Source organism: Lithobates pipiens, unplaced genomic scaffold (genome assembly GCF_037356315.1).
Source record: "Lithobates pipiens isolate NorthernLeopardFrog02 unplaced genomic scaffold, aLitPip1_a1.2 Scaffold_8, whole genome shotgun sequence".
Lineage (NCBI taxonomy): Eukaryota > Metazoa > Chordata > Amphibia > Anura > Ranidae > Lithobates > Lithobates pipiens.
The window spans coordinates 650,169,891-650,190,724 of NW_027507903.1; the positions used below are offsets into that span (position 1 = coordinate 650,169,891).

Sequence of the window (20,834 nt, forward strand, 5' to 3'; positions counted from 1 at the left end):
AGAAAGAACAAGAACAAAATAAACGGTGCAAAACAAATTGCACATTACATAATCCCTATGGGAGAGCCAGACTAAGGAACATCACCATCACCATGCATGGAGCCTTTTATCAAAATCATATTTGATCTGAAAATCTAGGGGAGTGAAAGAAGAATACAAAGAAAGCCGCACACCCCGAGATCAACAGGCAGCCGCTACAGAGCCCTGATATTCCTCCACGCCTTTATCCAGGCCTCCTGCCGCCACCTGTCTTTCTCAAGACCCCAAATCTTCCCAACCTCACCCAGAATGTTCTGCACCACCACTTCCACAGGGAGGATTTTACCCCGTAAGGATACCTGACACCGTACGCTCCACGTGAAATAACGGACTACTAAACTAACTAAAAAAAGTGTTTCCAAATCATAATCCCGACGAGTCTGGAAAGCCCCATACACCCACTCTGCATAACTCATATGGGGGAGGAAGGGTATACTCAGAGCCCTCCCCACCCTCTTGTACACCTCTATATTAAAAGGGCACTGAAGTAGAAAGTGATCCATGGACTCCACCACTCCTCCACACTCCACTCTCGGGCAGCCCCGATCACTCATGGAAAGAAACTTCAAGTTGCCCTTCACATATAGTTTTCCATGAAAGGCAAGCCAAGCCTGATCCCTAAACTTCATTGGGATTCTCTCCAAATGAATCAACCGCAAACCCACCACCAAAACCAGGCTTGGGCAATCCCTCAAGGCCAGTGGCTCGCAAAAAGCAGAGCTCATGATCCGCTTCTCAAGAAGTTTTCTTGGAAGAGATCTGACTTCTCCTGCCGTTACTTGCCACTGCCGAAGTATTTTCAAACACGGGGCAACATAAGCCGGGAGCTTATCATGCTTGACCCTCAGGCTTTTCACTGGCCCACCATTTTCCCAGTCTCGCAGAAAGGGTCTAAACCAGGACTGGAAAATACCAACCCACCCAGGCGGTCTCTCTGCCAACATGTTACCAAGATTGTACTTCACAAACATCAGAGAGAAAAAGACTACAGGGTTGATCATCCCTAGACCACCCTCCCGCCTAGAAAGGTAAGTCACATTCCTTTTGACAAGGTTTATTCTGTTCCCCCATAACAGCTGGAAGAAACAAGTATAGACCCTGGTATAGAGAGAAGCTGGCAAAACGCAAACAAAACTGACATATAGAAAAATCGGAATCAGGTAAGTCTTGATTAGATCAACCTTTTCCCTCAAGGAAAGCTGCCAACCTTTCCAGCTTGCCACCTTGGCATCGGCATTCTCCAGCCTGTTCACCCAATTTGCATGACCATAGTCACCTGGGCCAAATTCAATGCCTAGAACTCAAATTTTTTGCTGGGGCTCCGGGAAGTCATCCGGGAGAACAAAGCTCTCACCTTCCACGCCCATCCAGAAAGCTTCACACTTGTCCTGGTTGACCTTTGAACCTGATGCCTCTGAATACTGCGTTATCACTGAGACCACCTCCTGCGCCTCCCCAGTCCCAGAGACAAAAACAGAAACATCATCAGCATAGGCCACAACTTTCAAAGGAGGCTCACCAGGGATGCCCAAAGGTACCCCACACAATGGCCCATTCTCCAGCCTTCTGATGAAGGGGTCAATTGCAAATGCATATAACAGAGGACTCAATGGGCACCCCTGACGCACACCCGAGCCGACCACAAAGGGTTGCCCGACCCAACCATTAACCAGCGGAAAGCTTTCAGCCCCTTTGTACAAAATCTTGAGCCAATCAATGAAACCCCCCTCCAGGCCATATCTGCCAAGAACGAGCCATAAGTACTCATGATTAACCCTATCAAAGGCCTTAGCCTGATCCAATGTCAGCAAAAATTTACCCCAACCAGCAGCCCTACAACGCTCCAAGGCCTCCCGGACAGCTAACACTGCTGAGAAAGTGCTTCTACCTTGGACCGAACAGTGCTGGTGGTGGGATAACAAACTGCCTGCCACTGGCGATAATCGCCAGAAAAAAATCTTTGCCAGTATCTTTCTATCGACATTAAGAAGGCTAATGGGGGGGGCGTGGCCTGGTCTGACTGGAAGATGGACGCTTAATCCCTGCGCTCCCGCTACCTCACGAAAAAGCTATCTGATTACCGGAGGTTACCGTCTCTTTTCACGCCTTATCTGATGGGGACTGCCTCGAGAAACTCTTCGACCTCACGTTCCCGTTCTCCCCGAGGGAATTCACGCGCTTCCACGAACACTATTCCGGATTTGTTCCGAGCGAACAGGGGGAACATGGCGACGCCTCACCAAGGCCTCAGGCGAGAGCAACCGTCTCCTCACCGCAACGCGCCAAGATCTCCCTTCTCTACGCCGGGAGGAGATCCCGATATCTCTCAACCGACCGGAATATCCTCACAACCGCAACTTAACATAAATGATCTGAGAACCATCGCTGCGGACATCAAGGACACACTTTCGGCGGCCATCTCGGAACTCCACCTGGATATTCGCTCCCTGACTGATAGGGTACTAGTCGTGGAAGACGATCTCTCTAAACAAGCATCCCAAATTAGGAAAACAACACGACATGTGGACACACATACTTTACAACTCCGATCGGTTCATATCCGCATAGAAGACCTCGACAACAAGGGACGACGCCATAATTTAATGGTGCGGGGTCTCCCAGAAACATTTGAAGGTGAACACATGGTAACGGCTGTTACCAGCATCTTTAATAACTTACTGAACAGACCGCCACTTACCCCCATTGCTATGGATAGAATCCATCGTGCTTTAAAACCTAAAGGTAGACCCACAGATCCTCCAAGGGATATTATCTGTTGTGTACAAGATTTCAAGCTGAAAGAAGATATCCTCAAAAATGCCAGGGAGACTCCGCAAATTACTCATGAGGGTTCTTCTATCCAAATATATCAGGACCTTTCCAGCATTACACTGCAACATCAGAGGGACCTGAGACCTCTACTGGATGTGCTTCGAGCAAATAACATCCTCTACAAATGGAAATTCCCATTTTGCCTTTCAGCCTCAGCACAGGGCCGCTCTGCAAATCTGAGAGTCCCCGAAGATTTACCTCACTTCTGCAACAGCCTAAACATCCCTTTGGTTGAAGTTCCGAATTGGTTCGCAGACTTCAGGCGTTCGGCGGTACAAAACTACTCTCCGTCAATCGAACCAATGGATGCGCAATCAGGCTCCTCTCGGAGGCGCAGATCTCCATCAGCCACGGATACTCGCAACTCACCTAGAAGATCGCACTGTGCTCATAGCCCGACCTCCACCCCAAATGCTCGGAGAGCTAGAAGGGATCGTTGATCGCGATAACAGATGCCCGTCAATTCCCTGCTAGCATGGATTATCCCTCGCAGGTCTTATTCTATTCTTGCAGTTTATCTCTTATGTTGCTCACTTCACTTCTGGCTCGTTTTCTGTTATATTCTACCTCTATTTAGCGTTTAAATCATACACCTCTACATTCGGTGAGACTTTACCTACGGAGGTATGATAACTGTTCAATTACCCAAGATATTTCTATATTCCTCTGCATTCTATCTATACCCATGTATTTCAATATCACTACGCTTGGCAATGTTCATGATATGACGGATACTACAATCCCCATAATTCCATGCACCGGGATGACTGGCTCATATCGAATGACGTAAACACCAATGCGTCCTGTCTTCTTCATGAAGAAGTCACGTGGTGACGTAACGCGTAGGGAGTGGCCGTAGGAATACCGGAACAAGCGTAAGACTGGCTGTACACGCCAGATCTCTTTCTGTTTGATACTTTCTTTTTAAATGTGAGAGTCCATTGCTTTCTCTTAAATAAATGTATTCAGTTTTGGAAACCACTACACTATTGGAGTCCCCTTTCTCTCTCCCTTCCCCCTTCCCCTCTGTGTTTTCTTTAAGTTTCACACCACGAGGATACATATGCTGCAGTATTACTCATAAGAGGTTGAATCGGCCCTCTAGTGGTAGAAGTTTATACCATTTGATGATTGTGCACAGAGAAGTGAAGGAGAAGTCCATTGGAATTATTTTCTTTTGCCTTATTATTCCATCTCTGAGGTGAGAGTTCTGGGAGCCTGATTTTTTGGAACATTTGGTCCTGTTCTTTCTCCAGTGTTTTTTCACTACACACTTACACTATTGGTGTGTTTATTTTGAAATATTTTCATTGACTCTTGTTTTTTTCACATTTATATACATTATTCATTTTTTGTGGTATTATTTGCGCAGGACTCTTTTTTATTTATTTTTGTTTGATGGTTCTGTTTTGAACTCTGTTTCCTCACACTTATGTTCAATTTATTCAGATTTAGTTTTCAGCTATAGGAAATGGCTATAACTACTTTCTATTTTGTCTTTCTGGTTTTCAATCCTAGTTTAACTGTTATAGGTTTAATCAACATATCCCTTTACGGGATCATAGACTGTTTCTGTACTCAATATGTTATACTGATCAATTGTGCTGGTGTATAGGCATCACATAGCTTTATTGGTACCCGTCAGAGCACTCTTTCTATCTCAAGTTGTTGTTCAGTTGGGCTTGTTCCTACTCCCGCTTAAGCGGGATTAGCGTTGCCCATATATTGGTCGGTGGGTTTCAATTGTTTTTCGCTGGAAATTTCATCCCAGAAGATCTCACATTGAAACGCTGTGATACCTTGAAGTTTCTTATGATATAGATTGACAACTGGGTACTCTTGACTAATACTTATGTATCCCCTCTTATTGTTTTGCAAGGTTTTCTTCCATAATTCTCTAATATTACTGTGAGGTAGCATAGCAGTGTCATATATCCCTATTTGTTTTCATATCTTCTCTTTATTTTGTTCTCCTGCCCATCTCTCTGGTCAAACTAGTGCTAACCCCCACTCAGTGTGTGTCTACTGTAGGTCCTACCGGTTTAGGGAGGATCTGCGGTCGCCACATTGTACATCTACCGATCCTCATTTTTTCGAGACAGGGGTTGCCCCTAACCTTATTGTCTCATCGGTTTGGTACCTTCTACCCCCCCCCCTTTTTTTTTTTTCTTCTAGAAATATTTTTAAAGCAGCTTTACCACACTACTCCCCCCCGCACCCCAACTGATGGCTAACATGAACCCCAGCTCGTCTTCTTCATTGCATCCAGACACCCCTTCCCACCTACAGCTCACACTCTATTTCATTAACATCCAAGGTCTCAATACGCCTGAAAAGCGTACAAAATTCCTTTCAGCAATACATCACTCCAAAGCGCAGATTGTTTTTGTCCAGGAAACTCACTTTAGAGCAGATAACATACCCAAATTATTCAGCAAACATTTTCCCACGGCCTTTCACGCTCCTAACCTAGATGCCAAATCCAAGGGTGTCTCTATTCTAATCTCCAGACACTGTCCATTCAAGGTTGATGACGTCTTGAAAGATAAACAGGGCAGGTTTCTATTCCTAAAAGGTTCGCTTCACAACGAGCCCATTACCCTGGCTAATGTCTATGCTCCTAATACACATCAAGTTACTTTCGTTCGAGACACCTTCCAACACCTTTCCCTATTTAAATCCGGTACTCTCATTGTAGGCGGAGACCTCAATGTTGCCCTTAACCCCTCCCTTGACTCCTCTTCTGGCACCACCACAGTAGCTTATAAAACGTTACGTGCGATAAAATTGCAACTCCATGATCTTTTACTTCATGATACATGGCGAACGCTACATCCCAACGTGAAAGATTTCACCTTTTTTTCACCTCCTCACAACAAATATTCCAGATTGGACTATTTCTTTCTATCCCAAAATGAATTGTCTTTTTTGACTAAAGCAACCATTGAACCCAAAATCATTTCAGATCATAACCCAATATCCATGACACTGAATTTCCCGAATATCAAAGCACACACTCGCATTTGGCGCCTAGATAACTCATTACTAACAGATCCCGAAATTGTCCAATCAATCTCCAACAACCTGTCAAATTACTTCATTGAGAACTCTGGAGGAGACTCCACCCCAACTACAATATGGGCTGCTCATAAATGCGTTATTAGGGGGGACTTTATGTCCTTGTCCGCTTCACGAAATAAACTTAGAAAAGCTCACATTGAAGCTCTAACTAAACGCATACACACTCTGGAAAAAAAACACAAAGCTTCCCTGGCCGCGGACGTTTTAACGGAACTGACCAACACACGAGAAGAACTTCTGACGGTGCTTCACAAGAAAATGAAAAAAAATTTTGCCCTCTCCCAGAAGTTCTTCTACGAACACAGTAATAAGTCAGGAAAGCTGTTAGCCAGAGCTCTCCAGGCTAAAAAGGCAACTCACACTATACACGAACTCAGAACTAATATAGGTGATAAAATCTCAAAGACGGAAGATATTATGGACAAATTTGTCCATTATTTTTCAGAGCTATATCACCTCCCCCTCCCCCATCAACCTAGTTCTTTGACAGATCGAGAGACTACTATTCGCACGTTCTTGCAACAATATGCTCCCACCCCCCTCACTAGTGAGGAATCTGAAGCCTTGAATGCCCCAATCTCTTTCGCTGAAACTTTAAATGCCCTGACACAAATGAAGCCCGGAAAGAGCCCAGGACCCGATGGGTTCCCTCTAGGCTACTATAAAACTTTTCAAGAACACTTACTCCCTCATATGACCAATACCTTCAATCACCTCCCAACTACCGAGGATTTACCAAAAGAATTTTTAGAAGCTCATATCACCCTCATACCTAAACCCAACAAAGACCCCTTATTAGTTAATAATTATCGCCCTATCTCCTTACTTAACGTGGATCTCAAAATATACGCCAAAATTTTAGCCAATCGTATTTTGCCCCACATCCCTCAACTAATCGATATGGATCAAGTTGGTTTTGTCCCTGGTAGAGAGGCGAGGGACAACACCACGAAAGCGATTAATATCCACCACTGGCTCACCACCACGGCCAATCCTGGCTTTATGCTTTCCCTTGACGCGGAGAAGGCGTTCGACAGGGTGGCTTGGGACTACATGGAGGAATCCCTTAGGGCAATAGGAATCCCACAACATTTACTGCGGATGATAATGGTACTCTACTCGTCCCCCACAGCTAAAATTAAAATCAATGGCCGCCTGTCGAACGCCTTCTCCATCCTCAACGGTACACGCCAGGGATGCCCCCTCTCACCCCTAATCTTCATTCTCACGATGGAACCTTTACTCCATAAACTCAGAGACAATCCGGACATAAAAGGGATACCAATTAAACACAAAACGTACAAAATAGCAGCTTATGCTGATGACATCCTGCTTTTCCTGTCGGACCCCATTACCTCTATTCCCAACTTATTAAGTGATTTTAATTATTTCCAATTCCTTTCTAACTTAAAAATTAATTTCAATAAATCCAAAGCTCTCAACATTTCATTACCACCCTCCTTGGTGGCTCAATGTACTCGCAATTTTCCCTTTGAATGGGAAAGGGAATCCATTACCTACCTGGGCATACAAATCCCAACCACCCTGCATTCCCTATACACTAAAAATTTTCAACCTCTTCTTCTCTCTATTCAAGCTGACCTACAAAAATGGAAACTTGGTCCCTTCTCATGGTTTGGAAGATTGGCCATTCTAAAAATGAACATTTTACCAAGGATTCTTTACATGCTTCAAGCTATACCTATTACTTTGCCATCTTCCTTTTTTCGTTCCTACAATAACTTGTGTAGACTTTTTATTTGGAAGTCTGGACACCCTAGAATTGGCTGGCAAAAACTTACGCTCCCCAAAAACATTGGAGGCCTAGGAGTCCCAGATCTACATAAATATTATCTAGCATGTCACTTAAATAGAATTCTAGATTGGCACTCCCACGTATCCCACAAAGACTGGGTTGGACTGGAGCAAGCCTTCTCTTGCCTCCCTTTAGACAATCTACCATGGATACATAAATCCCACATTCCACGCGAGCTTTCCAATCACCCCTGTATACAAGCTTCCCTTCTGCGGTTTCACCAAGCATGCTCACCTCTAAAGCTGGCTCCTGCGTATGGCCCACTGACCCCACTGACTCAAAACCCTGAATTTCCACCGGATATTCCTCTTCGTTCACCACACATTAATACATCTAGCCCTAAACCTAGAGCTTCTAACTTTTTCCATAAGGGCGTACTCCTTTCACATCAAAGTATGGTCTCCACCTTCCCAGATTACAACATCCCATTCTTCAAATACTTGCAGTTGAGACACTTCTTCCAAAGTTCGAAGCTTGGTGCTCAATGGCATAGAGATCTTACACCCTTTGAATCCCTATGTGCTAGTACTGAACCTCAAAGACATGTTATATCCACGGTATACTGGGCTGTATGGAAACACTTTAGATCTTCTGGGCTAGCAGGACTAACCCAACCTACTCTAACTCACATTCCCCCTCATGTGCACCACACTTCGCCTCTCCCGTAACTCCTTGGTTCTTTCGAATCCCCTTCCCCCCCCCCCCCCTCTTTTCTCTTTCCTCCCTTCCAGAGGACAGCTGTTCTGTATAATTTTTGACTTAACCATAACGTGCTGTCATTGACAGTTGGGTGTTGTTAATCACTCTTATAGGAATCCCTAACCGATTCCGTCGCCGGTCACAGTCAGATCCCAGTAGGGGTGTCCGGAGATGATCTTATGCACATTAGACTCAATGATGTATAGACTATAATCTTAATGTCATGCTCTTTCCTTAAATACTGATGCATTTTGAGGTACTGATTTCTTTTGTAACCTATCTATGCTACTTGACCCAGTGATATCTACCCTCACATTAGGAGGGAATAACCGTTTGTATCTTTCTTTGGCTTCTGTACATTTGCAACAGAATCTATTTTATTTTATTTTATTTTATTTTATTTCATTTTTCCTTTATTTGACTTTAGTTTATCTGATCTTATTATATTGTGTCTCGCTTCATTCTCTTAGATTTCTCATCGAAGTATTCCAACAGTTTTTCATTTTCACTATAACTATGACAGCCAATTGTATTTCTATACTACAAAAGTGACTTATCTCACAATATGTAACCAATGTTTGTAACCGTTTGATAAAAATGTGAATAAAATTTTTTTTGAAAAAAAAAAAAAAGAAGGCCAATGGGGCGCCAATTCTCAATCATCGAAGGATCTTTACCCTTTGACAGAAGGATCACTGCAGATTGCCTCATGGAGGGAGGGAGAGAACCCTCATACAAACAGCTATTAAAAACCTCCGCAAGGTAGGGAGCCAGGATCGTCTTAAAACATTTATAAAACTCAGCTGTCAACCCATCTGGCCCTGGCGTTTTCTTGATGGCCAGTTTATCAATAGCCTGGACTACCTCATCTGCAGTGATTTCATCTGTCAAATTCATCAAAGGAACATTACTTTCCAGTCCTGGTGTAGAGTCCAAAAAACCCAACATCCTTGTCCGATCAAGGTTCCTTCCTCCCAGGAGATCGGCATAGTATGACCTGACCACCTCCAGGATCCCTGACCTAGACTTCGTCAGAGAGCCCGTACTGTCCTTCAGGCCATGGACAGTCTTAACTGCTACGCTCTGTTTACAGTTCTGGTAAGGGTCAGGCGAATGGTATTTCCCGTAATCCCTCTCCTGAACCAAAGAGGCGTGCCGGTCATATTCATGTCTCCTAAGGAGGAGCTTCACCTCAGAGATCGCCCCACAATCTCCTCCATTCGAAACAAGGCGGTCAAGTTTCCTCCGCAAACGCTGGTAGGTGATATACTTATCTTGCTGCTTCTTTCTTCCTATGGCCTTGAAAAGTCTAACAGTCCGCTGTTTTACAAGCTCCCACCATTCTGACTTGCTGTTGCAAAAGTCTAGGATCGTTACCTGTGCTTGAAAAAAGTCCTCAAAGGATTGTCTTACTCTCTCGTCTTCCAGGAGGGCCGAATTCAATCTCCAGATACCCCTCCCCCTAGGTGGCATGTCTGAGGCATTCAGAGTCACAGATAAAATACAGTGATCAGAAAACTCCACTGCCCGACACACAGGTGCCGAAAAAGCAGAGTCTCCCTATAAAAAAAAAACCTATCTATCCTACTCTGACTACTACCTCTCTGAAAAGTGAACCCCGTGCTGTCTGGGCAACGCTTAATGTGCGCATCTACCAGACCTGCTTCCATAACTATCGCATTGAGAAAAAGGGTGTCATAGCCCAGCTTATCTCTGAAACCTCTCCTGTCTTTAGACCTAGTAATGGTGTTAAAATCACCTCCAAAGATAACCTGCTGGGCCGTAAAAAGAAAAGGCTTAATCTTTGTAAAGAGGCATTTCCTGTCCCACTTCGTCTGGGGACCATAGATGTTAATCAGGCGCAAGTCCTGCCCCCTTACAGAGACGTCCAAGACCATGCATCTCCCAATCTCTACCTCAATTACCCGCCGGCACGTTACCATACCAGAAAAAAGGACTGCAACCCCGCTGTAAGGCTCAGCTGCAAGAGACCAAAATGAGGGACCACGTCTCCACTCCTTCTTTGCCAGATGTATATCAGCCAGACTATTCAGATGGGTCTCTTGTAAAAACAAAATGTCAGCATCAAACTCGCTGAGCAAAAATAAGGCCATATGACGAGCGCTTACTGATCTTAAGCTGGCAACATTAATGGTTGCCACTTTTATCGGAGTGGGAACTGCCATTAGGGTAATTGAGGCAGACGTTTCTTAGCCTGACTACTTCCTCTCCCTGGAGAACCAGCACGCTTTGTTGCGCCCTGGCACTCATCGTCCATAGAGGACGGTGAACTGAACGAGTCCCAATCATCATCATCATCACCATTATCATCATCGTCCGACAGGACATTAAACTTATTTTTCAAAGGCAAAACTTCAGGTTTGAAGGGAACTGAACCCCTTTTTTTCCTTCTTTTGCCCCTCCTCCATCTATCCTCCAACCACTCCATATCATCTTTGGATAAACCACAACCAGCCTCCCTACACCTATCCTCCCCTTCAACCCCCTCCCCCCCACTCTCCCTTCCCTTATCTACCACCAGGCCAGCCTCCCCACTATTTTCCCCACTCCTCTGCCCCCCACGATCTGCAATAGAAACCCTGCAGCGTCGGGGGAGGGGGACTGGCACCACACCTGATGCACCAGCCTCAGCACCTCTTGCTGCCTCTGCAATTTTAGAAGACACAGAAGGATAAGACACAGAAGGATTGGACACATTCTTGGCAACTGAAACTTTACATACAGGCTGGGAAGACACAGGCACACTAGGTACACGCACAGACTGGGAGGACACAGACTGGGGAGACACAGACCCATTGGGTATGGGCACAGACACAGACACATTGGGTATGGGCACAGACTGGGGAGACACAGACACATTGGGTATTGGCACAGACTGGGGAGACACATTGGGTATTGGCACAGACTCAGATGGAATCACAGGCCCTCCAGCTGCTGAGCTCTGTGCATCCTCCATGTCCAAACGGAAAAACTCCCTCATGAGCTCAGGCTTATTGTGCATTGCCTCAGGACACTGACTGTAAGGATGTCCCACTGCATTGCACAGATTACACCTTATAATATTACAGTCTTTTGCCAAATGTCCTATACCCTGACACAGAGAGCACTTCATCACTGGACAGGAGGATGCAAGATGCCCTTTATCTCCACATTTATTGCAGAGCTTTGGCTGGCCCGGGTAGAAGATGGTCAGCCTGTCCCTCCCCAGGAAAGCTGAGGATGGCAGATGTTGGACAACATTGTCAATAACCTTTAGTTTCAGCTGCACAGACCATCCCCCTGTCCATATTCCCCGATCATCCAAAATCTTTCTCAGGGGGCTCAGGACGTCCCCATACCACCTCAACCATACAGTCAGATCCCCTTGTGGTATAGATTCATTGCGCACAAGTATTGTCACCATTTTAATGAGGGGCTGGCGTGATATAAGTTTGGGGATGAGCCCTTTCCAGTCCGGCAGGCCCCTACACACGTGTTCAAACTTCTCCCAAAATATGTCCAGAGACTCGGGACGGATAAAGGACAAATCATATTCATAGGAACCTGCCGGACTGATCAGGGCGAAGATATCTGCAGGTCTAAACCCCATCTGCGGGATTTTATCCACCACCACCCTCCTATGTGGGGGGTTTCCATCACCTTCCCATTCCTCCTTTTAAACAGGGAGGAAGATAGAACGTCCCCATGCTCCTTCCCTGCTTGTTCCCCCTTCCCAGAACCTGTGGCAGCAACACCAGCATAAGTTTTTCTTCCACCACCAGCTTTTGCAGTCTTGTCCTCAGATATATTCAAACCTGCTGGCAGAGAGTGTGAATCAGCTGGGATAGCAGTCTTCTGATTAGCAGGACCCAACCCCTCCCCCGAACACTCAGCTTCAATCCTGGGAGCCATCACAGTCTTGGCTGCTGTAGACTCCTGGAGAGCTGTAGTACTACTGCTCCCAGCATCTCCTCCACCATTCACAGGAACAGTCTCTGTGCCTGGTCCAGGCAAAGTCTCTGTATTGTCCATGGACCTCTCTGCAGACTGAAGCTGACAGTTATTAGCAGATGTTATTGCTTGTTGTACATTGTCTATGGGTCTGGGCTGACTGTCTGTAGTACTACAACCCTCAGCAAGCCCATTGTCAATAAAGATCCCACCATCCTGCACACACACAGTACCTGCACCTGCTCTCTCCACAGGTCTTTCCTCCACAAGAATAGGAACGGTGTCCATCTTCTCCTCACCATCCTGGGGAGCTGAATCTGGACTGGACTCTAGTTTATTGATCAGATCCAGCATGTCAGAACCTTCATCCTCCTGCTCAGATGTTCCACATTGCTGGGGAGGGAAGGGGACAGAGGCCTCCGCCGTTGAGGGCTCAGCAGGTGTCCGAGATGTTGAACAGCTGGGCTCATCCTCCGGGCCCACTTTCTCACTCTCTGCTTGCATCTCCTCGCTCTCCATGCAGGAAGAGGCTCCTTTCCTCATTTGGTTAAATCGCTCCTCATTTTTATATTTCTCTTTAAAAGCTCCACTATTCTCCTTCAGAGAACTCACCAATTCCTTCTGCTTCCGCAGAGCTTGTTCCAGGTCCTTCAATTCAGGCCTCAGAGCCGGTCTCTTCTTGCTGAAGACTTTAGCACAAATCTGCTTTTTCTTTTTAAATTCAGATTTCAGAGCTCCCAACTTCTCCTCTTCCTTCTCAATCCGCTTCAGCGTTTCCACAATCCTCCGTCTAAAGGCAGACAGAGATTCATCCTTCCTTGGGCCAGGCCCAGAATCTTCCACAGGTTGAGGTCTATCCAGGGGGCCCCCGCCAGGGTCCTCCCCAGGATCCAGCATCCTTCCTGGGGCAGAGGAGTAACTCTAGCCCCTGGTCTCTGGAAGCACAGGAGCAAAGGAACTAGCAACCTCTCACCTCGCTGTCAAGGAGAGGAATGGCAGTTTCCCACCATCCCTGTGCTGAGTTCCTGGGTCTGTACACCTGATTTTCCCATTATGAGGAGTTCCCACCATCCCTGTGCTGAGTTCCCCAGTCTGTACACCTGCTGGCCACTGTACCCTTAATAAGGGGTTCCCACCATTCCTGTGCTGAGTTCACAGGTCTGTATACCCACTGTGCCCTTTATGAGGTGTTCTGTCTCCAGCAGGCAACTGACGTGGCCGCATACACACGACAGTTTTTTCCGTCAGAATAAAATCTGACGGTCTTTCCGACGGAGTTCCAATAGGATTTCGCTGAAACGGACTTGCCTACACACGAAAGTCCGATCGTTTAGAACGCAATTTTATACGACGGGACTAGAAAAAGGAAGTTCAATAGCCAGTAGCCAATAGCTGCCCTTTTTGGTCCATTGGAAAAGCACACAGACGAAACGGTTTTCCGATAGGAATTGGGTCCGTCTGAAAGATTTAAAACATGTTCTATTTCTAGATCCTTCAAAATTTTTGAAAGAAAAAGTCAGATGAAGCCCACACACAATCGGAATATCCGATGGAATGATTCTGTCAGACCTTTACTGCTGGAAAGTCCGACCGTGAGAACACGGCTTTACTGTTATGCAGTGTACACACGATTGGAATTTCCGACAACAAATGTTCGATGGGAGCTTGTTGTTGGAAATTCCGACTGTGTGTAGGCTCCATCAGACATTTTTTTTATCGGAATTTCCAAAAACAAAAATTTGAGAGCTGGTTCTCCAATTTTCCGACAACAAAATCCGTTGTTGGAAATTCCGATTGTGTGTACACAATTCCGACACACAAAATTCCACGCATGCTCGGAATCAAGCAGAAGAGCCGCACTGGCTATTGAACTTTATTTTTCTTGGCTTGTCGACCATGGTGTACGTCACCACGTTCTTGATGTTCGGAATTTCCGACAACGTTTGTGTGACCGTGTGTATGCAAGACAAGTTTGAGCCAACATCCGTCGGAAATAAATCCAGGATTTTGTTGTTGGAAATTGCAGATCGTGTGTACGCAGCAATACAGTACTCATTGGCAAGCGACGTGGGCTCACCTTAGGCAAAAAGTAATTGTTGTTCTTCAGAAGATCAAGGTTTCATGGCTCTGAAACTCTAATGGCCACTGTTTTTATTTTTTGCTGAAAAGTAGCACCAGGTAATGGCCATCAGGATCACCCTGTAGGTGGGGTGCAATGTGGTGCGGCGGAAATAACATACACAATCCAACTGCAATTAAAGAGCTTGTATTGAAATAATGCAAAGACAGTTCACAATAAACCCAGTGAGAAGACAGCCCAACCGGGAACACAGTGTGCAGAGAGCAGGTTTCAGCCAAACTTACTGCACCTATTGAAAAGGGGAAAATGTGGCCTGGCCGTCTCATGCCTAAGCAGCTGCAAGCCCTACGCTTTCCCTCCTTGTCAGGAACCTTTCCCCAACACTAGTACTCTCCCTAACAGGCAGAGTACCTGTCCCTATTCTACCCACTTGCATGCAAAAGGTGGGCCAAGTCTAGGAGTCAAGGCCATAAATAGGCTCTGGTTGACCAAAGGTGGCTGCTAGAGTCACATGGTGTGGAAGCATCCAATTGGTTGCTTCCTCGGTGGCCCAGGATACCATAAAAAATCCATGTACCCCTTGACTTCCTCTCCAGCTGCAATGCCGCTGAGGAAGAGCGCCGCCTGCAGTGGAGAAAGCAGACTACACCTGCCTACAACCCCACCAAGGGGGTTCCCGAACAAAAAAGAGCTATGGTCACAAGGTGGCAGATAAGAAAGGGGTCAGGTCTAGGCCGAGGTTAAGGCAGACAGCAGGCAAGAGAGAGAATTCAGGTCAGGCAATATGGGTCTGAAAAAGGCAGTCAATGACGGGATCATAATTGCAGTAGTCCAGCAATAGCTGACAATAAGATACAGAACCAGTCCCCTCAAAGGCCTGATCAGCCAGCCACAACGGGCCTAGTCGCCACATCCGATAGGTGGAGAGGGGGTCCCAGGGCGAGGTCCACCATCAAAGGGGAATGATCAGACACTGCGCTAGGGAGGTATTTAACCCCAGTCACCCTGTTTAGCAGGTCAGATGAGACCAGACACAGATCAGTCCGGGACAAAGTACCGTGCGTTTCAGACTGACGCAAGTACTCTCTCCCATCCGCATGCCTCCACCTCCAGGCCTCCACCAGATCGAATTGGGTTAGAAAGGAACACAGCGGTGTAGGGGGTATCGTAGAGCATTTGAACCTACAGTGGGTGTCCTGCCGATATTGTGTCAATCTCGCCGCTGTTAGCAGCGAGATTGACACCCGCTAGCCCCGTCGCGGGAGCCAGCGCCGAGCTATGTCGCTCCTCCCGTTCCGGAGTGCGAGAAGCACAGCTCGCAGGGGTGATTTCCAATCCCATCGTGCTAGAAACACAATATCGGCACCACCTACTGTATCAATGGAATTATCGAGTACTGCGTTAAAGTCACCCGCTATCAATGAAGAGCCAGTATAGAGCTCATCACCCGTACAAAGAATAGTCAAGTGAAGGGTGGTGGGACATATAAGCTAGTTAACGTGTAGGGCAGCCTTTCTCAACATTTTCAACACAGAGGAACCCTTCAAATAGTTCTCCAGTCTCGAGGAACCGCTGCTAAAAAATTAGAACTCTACAACTCGTGATACATTAGTGTGATGGTCAGTGGGAAGAATGGTCCTTACACTTGTGGGCTTTGGGAAGAATTACTTCCTTACAGATAGCTAAAAAGGTCAATGGTGTCAGTGGGAACTTATCTGAGAGGCAGAAATTGTCCAATGCTGAAGGAACCCCTAGCAACCTATAGAGGAACCCTAATGCCCCGTACACACGAGCGGACTTTTCAACATCCAAAGTCCGACGGACTGATTCCGTCAGACTATTCGATTGTGTGTGGGCTGCAACGGACTTTTGACTCGCCAAAGTCCGAAGGACTTTAGAATATGGAACATGCTTCAAATTTTTCCGAAGGAACTCCGCCGGACCCGGTCCCTTTGAAAAATTTGCTCGTGTGTATGCTATTCCGACGGACTAAAACCGACGCTAGGGCAGCTATTGGCTACTGGCTATGAACTTCCTTATTCTAATCCAGTCGTACGTCATCACGTTCGAATCCGTCGGAGTTTAGTGTGATTGTGTGTGGCCAAGTCCGCTCCTCCGAAAAGTCCGTCAGAACTCTGTCGGAACTCCGACGGAACTCCTTCGGAAGTCTGTCGGACATAAGTCCTCTCGTGTGTACGGGGCTTTAGGTTCCATGGAACCTTGGTTGAGAATCAATGGTGTAGGGCTTGCCTAATGCCACGTACACACGACCGGACTTTTAGAGGGACTAGGTCCGACGGTCTTTCCGACTGAATATCGGCGGAGTTCCGACGAACTTTCCAAATGAACGGACTTGGCCACACACAATCACATCAAAGTCCGACTGATTCGAACGTGATGACGTACGACCGGACTAGAATGAGGAAGTTCATAGCCAATAGCTGCCCTAGCGTCGGTTTTTGTCTGTCTGACTAGCATCCACACGAATGAATTTCTCGGTCCGGCGGAGTTCCGGTGGAAAAATTTAAAACATGTTCTATTTCTAAAGTCCGCCGGATTTTTGGCAAGCAAAGGTCTGATGGAGCCCACACACGATCGAATTGTCCGTCGGACCTGTTTCGTCTGGCTTTTGCTGTCAAAAAGTCTGGTCGTGTGTACGTGGCATAAGCCCTTGTACACACGGTCAGACATTCCGACGGACTGTTTCCATCGGAATATCTGACGGACCAAGTTTTCCAGCTTGGCTAAAAAAAATTCAGACAACATGATCCGATCGGACCTTGTCCGATCATGTGTAGAGAATTCCGATCGGACAAAGTGCCACGCATGCTCAGATCAAATTAATACATCAAAGCTATTGGCTACTAGCCTGAACGTAGTCCCGTCATAACGAAATAACGTCATCACGTTCTGAACGATCGAATTTTCCGACAACTTTGTCCGACTGTGTGTATACAACAGTTTCGGACAAAATCCAACGGATTTGGTTGTTGGAATGTCCGACCATGTGTACAAGGGCTTAGAGTTCAAGTACAACAATGACAAAGCAACCATTAGGGTCAATTTTTATATGTTTAATGTTGATAGGTGTTGATTTAGCTATAAGGATTGATGTGCCCCTGGCATATGTGGAATATGTGGAGTGTATAGCGTAGGCAATTTTTGCTCTCTTCTGGAGGAGGATCACATTCGGGTGGGTGATGTCTTGCCAGATATTCAAACATCAGTGAGCGTTTCACTTTAGAATTAAGTCCCCGGACATTCCATGAGACCAGCGGCGGCCCGTCCATAGGGGGGCGCCCGGGTGCCGCCCCCCCCTCCTGTGGTTAACCTACACAAAAACCATCATTGGTGAAGGAACTGGGGACGGTGTCTACCATCCCACCCCCTTCCTGTACAGCAACATTATCATATATCTGAAAACCGCAGATTTTCACACTGAAACTTATACAGCTGTAAATAGAGGAAGGAAATACCATCGTCGTTCAGACGGGACTGCTCCTCCGTGATACTCTTATCTGGGGAAGGAAACAGAAAACAATATAAAGACATTTCCTAACAGATGGAGCAGTATATATGTAGAAATTAAAAAAAAAGATATATCTCTTTCAGATAAGTGACCAGTGAATCATGAATTAAATGAATAACTCTTTGAGAAGGTCTTCTATAGTGAACACATACTTCTACACCGCGGGGGGCTTCTTCTTAAAAAAGCAAAACTGTTAGACCTTGAACACACAAGCTTTCATTTACAGAACAGCAGGGTGTACGGCAAGCCATCTGTAAAGCTTTCTGCAAGCTTCCAGCAGATTTGTTGAAACCTTCAGTTCCAGTCTGGTAACCACAGATCTCTAAGCCCTTGTACACACGGTCGGAGATTCCGACGGAATGTTTCCTATAGGACCATTTTGTCGGATATTCCGACTGTGTGTGGTCTGCATCGGACTGTTTCCATCGGAATATCCGACGGACCAAGTTTTCCAACTTGCCGGTAAAATTTTCCCACAAAATGCTCCGATCGGACATACTCCGATCATGTGTGGCCTACTCCGACGGACAAAGTGCCACGCATGCTCAGACCAAATTCCTAGAACAAAGCTATTGGCTACTAGCCTGAACGTAGTCCCGTCGTAACGAAATAACGTCATCACGTTATGTACAATCAGATTTTCCGACAACTTTGTCCGACCGTGTGTATGCAACAGTTTCGGACAAAATCCGTCGGACAAAATCCAATGGAGTTGGTTGTCAGAATGTCCAACCGTGTGTACAAGGGCAAAGAGAGTTCTGGCTGTCACTTTAAACGCTTTCAAATTTAAGCTTCGACGGGCTTTCAAAAAAAGTCAAGCATTGGTGATGCCTATTAAAGCCCATTGGCACCTTGTTTAATGTGACAATCATTGCGCCAATATGATATCCTTAAAATGTAATTATGGCACAAAGTACTGAGAGTGGAGCGTAAAGAACTCAGCCCACCACCAGGAGCTACCTGATGCCATTGTCTCCTTAGAACACTTTTAACACCTTAACCACTTCAATATCGGGCACTTTCATCCCCTTCCTGCCCAAGCCAATTTTCAGCATTTAGCGCTGTCACACTTTGAATGACAATTGCGCGGTCATGCTACACTGTAATTTTTTTCACACAGATAGAGCTTTCTTTTGGTGGTATTTAACCCCTTTTCGACCACCTCGCACCAATATACGTTGGCAGAAGGGCTCGTACAGGCAGAATCACGTACCTGTACGTTGCCCTTTAAGAGGCGGCCAGTGGGTGCAAGTGTGTGCCCGCGGCAAGCTTCGTGAGTCGGGTGGCAGGGAGGAAGAACGGGGGAGATGCTAATGTAAACAAGCATCTCTCCGTTCTGCCTAGAAACAGTGTCACGTTAGTATGCCTCTACGCATCATTTTGCCGACGTATATCAGCGTGAGCCGGTCAGCAAGGGGTTAAGGGTGGTAAATCCTTCCGGGGCTGAAGTGGTTAATTATAAGAGTGTTCTTTGTTCTTTCAGATTTTACAATTTTCGTTCTTTCCGAATTTCCGTTCTTATTTTTGGATTTTTGTTCTTTTTTTTGAATTTTCAAATTTTTTCTTCTTTAACCGCTTGCCGACCGCCTCACGCCGATATATGGCGGCAGAATGGCTTGTACAGGCAAACTAACGTACCTGTACGTGGCCCTTTAAGAGGCGGCCAGTAGGAGCGTGCGCCCGTGCCAAGCTCCGTGAGTCAGGTCGCGGGTCCCGCGGACTCGATTGTCCCGGGGATTCCCGTGATCACCTCACAGAGAGGAATAACGGGGAGATGATAATGTAAACAAGCATTTCCCCGTTCTGCCTAGTGACAGTGTCACTGATCCCTGTGATCGGAGCAGAGATCAGTGACGTGACACACAGCCACTCCCCCCACAGTTAGAAAGATGACCCTAGGACACACTAAACCCCTACACTGCCACCTAGTGGTTAACCGCTTCACTGCCAGTGTCATTTACAAAGGAATCAGTGCAATTGTATAGCACTGATTGCTGTATAAATGACAATGATCCCAAAAATGTGTCAAAAATGTCCAATGTGTCTGCCATATGTCGCGGTCACGATAAAAACTGCTGATCGCCATCATAAAAATAAAAAATAAAAATTATATATATATATATATATATATATATATATATATATATATATATATATATGTATGTATGTATGTATATATATATATATATATATATATATTAGTAAAAATGCCATAAAACTATCCCCTATTTCGTAAACGCTATAACTTTTGCGCAAACCAATCAATAATCGCTTATTGCAATTTTTTTTACCAAAAATATGTAGAAGAATATGCATCGGCCTCAACTGAGGAAAAAAAAATGTTTTATTATATTTTTTTGGGGGATATTTATTATAGCAAAAAGTAAAAAAGAATGCGTTTTTTTTCAAAATTATCGCTCTTTTTTTGTTTATAGCGCAAAAAATAAAAACCGCAGAGATGATCAAATACCACCAAAAGAAAGTTCTATTTGTGGGAAAAAAAGGACGTCAGTTTTGTTTGGGAGCCACGTCGCACGACTGCACAATTGTCAGTTAAAGCGACGCAGTGCTGAATCACAAAAAGTGCTCTGGTCAGGAAGGGGGTAAAATCTTCTGGGGCTGAAGTGGTTAATCACCAGTGGGTTTTTTATTTTTTGCTAAAAAACAAAAAATTTAAAATAGAGATGCATTTTTCTTTGTTTCGGTCATAAAATGTTGCAAATAAAAAAAATCTTTCTTTATAAAAATTTAGGCCAAAATGCAATTTGTAAGATTTCTTTGGTGAAAATAATTCAAATCTGTGTATA

The 20,834-nt window shown here is 45.6% G+C and overlaps 1 protein-coding gene across 1 annotated transcript in view; it reads right to left on the minus strand.

The window, feature by feature from the left end:
• The window catches only part of LOC143961700 (uncharacterized), a 73,108-nt gene that overhangs the window by 39,958 nt on the left and 12,316 nt on the right, over positions 1-20,834 (minus strand). The window contains exon 4 of the mRNA XM_077471019.1: positions 17,975-18,016. Coding sequence (XP_077327145.1) covers positions 17,975-18,016 — 42 coding nt within the window. The remainder of the gene's footprint in view (positions 1-17,974; positions 18,017-20,834) is intronic.